The sequence below is a fragment of the Bombina bombina genome, chromosome 6 (assembly GCF_027579735.1).
Source record: "Bombina bombina isolate aBomBom1 chromosome 6, aBomBom1.pri, whole genome shotgun sequence".
NCBI classification, from domain to species: Eukaryota; Metazoa; Chordata; class Amphibia; order Anura; family Bombinatoridae; genus Bombina; species Bombina bombina.
The window spans coordinates 870,441,154-870,447,851 of NC_069504.1; the positions used below are offsets into that span (position 1 = coordinate 870,441,154).

Consider the following 6,698-nt stretch of genomic DNA (forward strand, 5'->3'; position numbering starts at 1 on the left):
ATTGATAGCATTGGTAGTTAGTTAGTAACAGCCTCAGGCATAGAAAATATTTACTTACAGTGGCCCTTTAAAGCTCTTTGCAGTCCTCATATCTTTGAGCTCTTAAAACTTTTTTTATTAATTTTTTTCCATTCATTTTTATAAGATGGGGTTACTAAGCGTAAATAAACTTTTTAATGCAATTTTGATGTGTTTTGTGCCACTTTATTTGAGCATAACAGTTAACGAGAAGTTTGAGGTTGCGCTATTCTCAAGTTAAATTCAATTGCGCTTCAGCGAACGTGTTTACTTTCAACTTGTAATACACACGCTACTTCTGATGTGTGCAAACAGTTGTGATAAACCTGACAATGCGTTTGCGCAAATTTTAGCATGCTACTCGTAATCTAGCCCATAAGTGGTAAACATGTTAAATTAAACACTACATGGGAGTAATTTTGTGACTAATCACATTTTGTATGGTTTCTCTAATATCTTTGTTCCTTAGACTGTATATAATAGGATTAAACAATGGAGTCACTGCAGTGTTCAGAAAAGACAGGGCCTTATTAAAATTCAGTGAATATCCTCTTGACGGAGATACATACAGAACAATTAATGTCCCATAATATATACAAACAACAGTCAAATGAGAACTGCAAGTAGAGAAAGCTTTATGTCTCCCAGTGATTGAAGATATCTGAAGGATGGAAGAAAATATGCAGACATAAGTTGCAATCACATAGAAAAACTGGAGGAGACACATTACAATGACCACAATGGATACTTCAATTTGTACACGTGATGTGTCAGAGCAGGAAAGCTCAAGAACAGGAGCAAGGTCACAGAAGAAATGGTCAATTTCATTGGGGCCACAGAAATCTAGTTCAGATATAAGAAACTGTGGGATCCCAGCGAATACAAAACCAGCCACCCAGCACCAAAGAGCCAGAATATGTGGAAGTATAATGTTCATAATTGTTGTATAATGTAATGGTTTACAAATGGCCAAGTATCTATCATAAGACATTACAGTAAGAAGACAACATTCTATAATTGCTGAAACACCAAAGAAATACAGCTGTGTAATGCAGTCACCAGCAGGTGTAGAGCTTCTACCTAGTAATATAACTTGTAGAGCTTTTGGAGCAACGTTAGTACTTATTAGGATATCTGCGAGAGAGAGGTGGCAGAGAAAGATGTACATTGGAATATGGAATTGATGAAAGGTTGTTACTAAGACAATTATCAGAACATTTCCAGCTATTGTAGCAGCATACATTACAATTAAAAACAGGAAGAGCAATATCTGAAAGTTATGAAGATCATGAAATCCAAGTAGAATAAATTCTATCACCATGGTGTGATTGTCCTTGTGCATCTTCTGCAGACAAAAAAACAAGACAAACACATGTTCCTTTAGTTTTTAGTACCAATGTAAACATGCAGCTAGAATTCATATCTTCCACCAGAGTATATCTTCCACATCTTAATAAGCAACTAGCCCAAATGTCATAAAGAAACTTATTAACAAAGAAGTTATTAACAAAGAGCGCATTCCCTAAACAAATCATGGGACTTTTATCCTTTGTCCTTTAAAATGTAATTTAAAAAAATATTTATCAAAAATAAACAAAAAAACAAATAAATAAATAAAACAGATTAACTAAAGGGACACTAATAAATGTATATGTGTAAACATTTAATCAGCACAGTAAAGGATATAAGTAACAAATACTCTCTTCCAGTTACTTCTCTCAATGAATTTTAAATGAGGTTTTAGATTTTAATGCCTTTTGCCATAAATAAATAAAAACAAAAAGTACATAGTGTAATTCTGTTGTTAGCAGGTTAAAATGAAGATTTCCTAGAACTAGTTGGATATTATTCTTCACAGCTGTAGGTCAGCTCATATCGTTAACAGACATTGGTAAAGTTGTTCTCCCAGTTTGAAGAGAAGCTCCTTACTCATGGATATACTGATTTAAAACCATTTACTTAAAAAATAAATTAAAAAATGACAATATAGCAGGCTACTTACAAGCAGTGGGAACTGTGTATACAACCCAAATGGCAGATTATCACCTTGCCTACGCTCTCGCACTGTGAGTATTAGTTAATCTCTTTCTGCGGCTCTGTAACGCCACTTATAAATTTCTCCTTCAGCTTGATTAACAATGGCTCAGCTATGTATCCGAAGCTTCCATGGACCCAGCTAGGTTTGTGAAGGTTTTAATTTAAAAAAAAAAAATTGAATTATCTATAGGAGACAACATGACAACATTGACATTTTAATGACAAGAGTATGTCAGTATATGGCCGGGTTATAATACAATTTATTTAAAAATTATTCTTTAAAATAAACACCCAATAAAATGCATATACGAAACAATTAAAATTAATATAAATTCCTAAATTCTTTATATTAGTTAAATTTATAAACACATTGAATTATATTTATGGAAAACCAGATATGAATCAAACTATACAGGCTTAAATTGTTACAATATTCTTTACAAAGCAAACCAAATGTACCTTTATAATTAACCTTATTCACAATTGAATTGCATTACATCACCACAATGAAATACCAAAGTATGGGCCACTAACTTTCAGACCAGCACAATTAAACTACTTAGCCTACAAATTATCCTATATAACTCTAATTGAAAACACCAGGGGCGCAATCACATGTACGGCGCAGGTTTCTGCGCAAGTGGGGGAACCTGCGCCGCCCGTAATTTCACCTCGCACATTGGGGTATTACATATACAGTGCCGGCAGTTCATAAAGTGCCGTAAGTTGGATAAACTAGCGATGTCCAGAAATGAGCGTAACTACAAGTTTCTGGAGTCGCTAGTGACTTACGGCACTTTAGAAACTGCCGGCGTCTAAGAAAAGTAAAGAAAATAACAAATCTCCTGTAAAAGTCTAACCTGCCTCCCAAAAATAAGCCCAACACGTAAAACCCCTATATCCGCAATCCCCCCCTTTCATTACTAATATTAAATGTATTAACCCCTAGACCGAAAGCCCCCCACAAAGCAATATGCCTATTTAAACTATTAACCCCTATATCCGCCATCAAACCCACACCGCAAGTAATAACTAAATTATTAACCCCTAAACCGCAATAGCCCACATAGAATATTAAATGTATTAACCCCTAATCTGCCGCCGCCAACGTCGCTGCCACTATAATACAGTTATTAACCCCTAAACCTAAGTCTAACCCTAACCCTAACACCCCCCTAACTTAAATATTATTTAAATAAATCTAAATAAAACTACTATTATTAACTAAATTATTCCTATTTAAAACTAAATATTTACCTGTAAAATAAACCCTAAGCTAGCTACAATATAACTAATAGTTACATTGTAGCTATATTAGGGTTTATTTTTATTTTACAGGCAACTTTGTATTTATTTTAACTAGGTACAATAGTTATTAAATAGTTACTAACTATTTAATAACTACCTAGCTAAAATAAATACAAAAGTACCTGTAAAATAAAACCTAACCTAAGTTACAATTACACCTAACACTACACTATAATTAAATTAATTACATAAACTAACTACAATTAAATTAAATAAACTAAAGTACAAAAAACAATACTAAATTATAGAAAATAAAAAATTTATTACAATTTTTTTAAGCTAATTACACCTACTCTAATCCACCTAATAAAATAAAAAAAAAAAAAAAATAATAAAATTCCCTACCCTATACTAAATTACAGATAGCCCTTAAAAGGGCTTTTTGCGGGGCATTGCCCCAAAGTAATCAGCTCTTTTACCTGTAAAATAAAAGACAATACCCCCCACAACATTACAACCCACCACCCACACACCCAACCCTATTCTAAAACCCACCCAATCCCCCCTTAATAAAACCTAACACTACCCCTTTGAAGATCACCCTACCTTGAGTCGTCTTCACCAAGCCAGGCAGAAGTGGACATCCAGAGGGGCAGAAGTCTTTAGCGTAGTTTTTGAGATTTGTTTGATTATGTAAGAGCAGGATGTGTGGGCTATTCGGGAGTTGTGACAAGAGAGTTTTATTCATATGTGTTATAATGTTGATCCAGTATTGATCAAGTTTAAGCATGCCCACCATATGTGCAAAAGGTCAGCAGTCTGGCTGCAGTTTCGCCAGTATTTGTTACTAGTGTGTTTGTAAATCTTTTGTAATCTCTGTGGAGTAAGGTACCACCTAGACAGAAACTTGTAGTGCATCTCCTGTATCTTGGCTGAGACTGATGCCCTCCTGTGGTGTCTAAAAATTTCCCCCCAGTCTATGATAGTTATATCAAAGCCTAGTTCCTGTGACCATTTGAGGCAGTAAGAGGGGATGTCATCGGTACCTGTGTTTGATAGAATCTTGTAAATGGCGGAAATGGTGTGGCATGGTGTAAAGGGTAGTGAGCAAAGAGATTCGAATGCTGTGAGGGGTCTTATGAGATTTCCTTTTTGTTTATGTGAGCTTAAATAGTGAGATAATTGAGTATGGATGTACCATGAAGAGAAGGTCCAGTCCTCTCTCTCATTAATCATTTGCCTAGTGCTAAGTTTTCCATTCTCAGTGATGTTTTTCCATGTATGTGTAGGTCATTTGGGAACATATTGTGGATCATTCTTATGAGTGGGAAGGAAAGGGAGCTCAGGATTGTTTATTAGAGGAGTCAATGGAGACGGCCTAGATGTGATGTGTGCTTGTTGCCAATAATTTATCCCATTGCGAGAAGAACTCAGTGAGAAGAGAGTAATTGTGTCTAATAGTAGGCCTATTGGAGGTGTGGATCCAACTTAGCCAGCCCGTGTTAGGGATTCTAAGTATCTCCAAATCCAGTTGTATCCATTCTTTGTAGACTGAGTTATGACACCAGTCTATCGCCTAGATTTAGAGTTCTGCGTTAGCCATCAAAACCAGCGTTAGGGGGTCCTAACGCTGTTTTTTTTCCTACCGCTGGTATTTAGAGTCTTGAAGGTAAGGGTCTAATGCTCACTTTCCAGCCGCGACTTTTCCATACCGCAGATCCCCTTACGTCAATTGCGTATCCTATCTTTTCAATGGGATCTTTCTAAAGCCGGTATTTAGAGTCTTGGCTGAAGTGAGCGTTAGAAATCTAACGACAAGACTCCAGCCGCAGAAAAAAGTCAGGAGTTAAGAGCTTTCTGGGCTAACGCCGGTTCATAAAGCTCTTAACTACTATGCTCTAAAGTACACTAACACCCATAAACTACCTATGTACCCCTAAACTGAGGCCCCCCCACATCGCCGCCACTCTATTAATTTTTTTTAACCCCTAATCTGCCGACCGCACACCGCCGCAACCTACATTATCCCTATGTACCCCTAATCTGCTGCCCCTAACATCGCCGACCCCTACATAATATTCATTACCCCCTAATCTGCCCCCCCCAATGTCGCCGCTACCTACCTACAATTATTAACCCCTAATCTGCCGACCGGACCTCACCGCTACTATAATAAATGTATTAACCCCTAATCCGCCTCACTCCCGCCTCAAAAACCCTATAATAAATAGTATTAACTCCTAATCTGCCCTCCCTAACATCGCTGACACCTAACTTCAAGTATTAACCCCTAATATGCCGACCGGACCTCACCGCTACTCTAATAAATTTATTAACCCCTAAAGCTAAGTCTAACCCTAACACTAACACCCCCCTAAGTTCAATATAATTTTATTCTAACGAAATAAAATAATTCTTATTAAATTAATCCTATCTAAAGCTAAATACTTACCTGTAAAATAAAACTTAATATAGTTACAATATAAATAATAATTATATTGTAGCTATTTTAGGATTTATATTTATTTTACAGGCAACTTTGTATTTATTTTAACCAGGTACAATAGCTATTAAATAGTTAATAACTATTTAATAGTTACCTAGTTAAAATAATTACAAAATTACCTGTAAAATAAATACTAACCTAAGTTACAAGTAAACCTAACACTACACTATCAATAAATTAATTAAATAAACTATCTACAATTATCTACAATTAAATCAACTAAACTAAATTACAAAAAAACCCCACTAAATTACAAAAAAAACACTAAATTACAAAAAATAAAAAAAGATTACAAGAATTTTAAACTAATTACACCTACTCTAAGCCCCCTAAAAAAATAACAAAGCCCCCCAAAATAAAAAAATGCCCTACCCTATTCTAAAATAAAAATTTTACAGCTCTTTTACCTTACCAGCCCTTAAAAGGGCCTTTTGCGGGGCATGCCCCAAAGAAAACAGCTTTTTTGCCTGTAAAAAAACATACAATACCCCACCCCCAAAATTACAACCCAGCACCCACATACCCCTAATCTAACCCAAACCCCCCTTAAAAAACCTAACACTAAGCCCCTGAAGATCTTCCTACCTTACCTTCACCACGCCGGGTATCACCGATCCATCCAGAAGAGGGTCCGAAGTCTTCATCCTATCCGGCAAGAAGAGGTCCAGAAGAGGGTCCAAAGTCTTCATCCTATCCGGCAAGAAGAGGGCATCTGGACCGGTAGACATCTTCATCCAGATGGCATCTTCTATCTTCTTCCATCTGGCGCGGAGCGGGATCATCTTGAAGCAGCCGACGCGGATCCATCCTCTTCTAACGACGTCCTAAGTCCGAATGAAGGTTCCTTTAAATGACATCATCCAAGATGGCGTCGCTCGAATTCCGATTG

At 36.4% G+C, this 6,698-nt stretch overlaps 1 protein-coding gene across 1 annotated transcript; it reads right to left on the reverse strand.

Moving 5' to 3' along the window:
• Positions 1–421: 421 nt before the first annotated feature.
• Positions 422–1,360, reverse strand: LOC128664736 (olfactory receptor 6F1-like). The gene has a single exon (XM_053719544.1). It carries the CDS (start codon positions 1,358–1,360, stop codon positions 422–424), a length of 939 nt encoding a protein of 312 aa, XP_053575519.1.
• Positions 1,361–6,698: the final 5,338 nt, after the last annotated feature.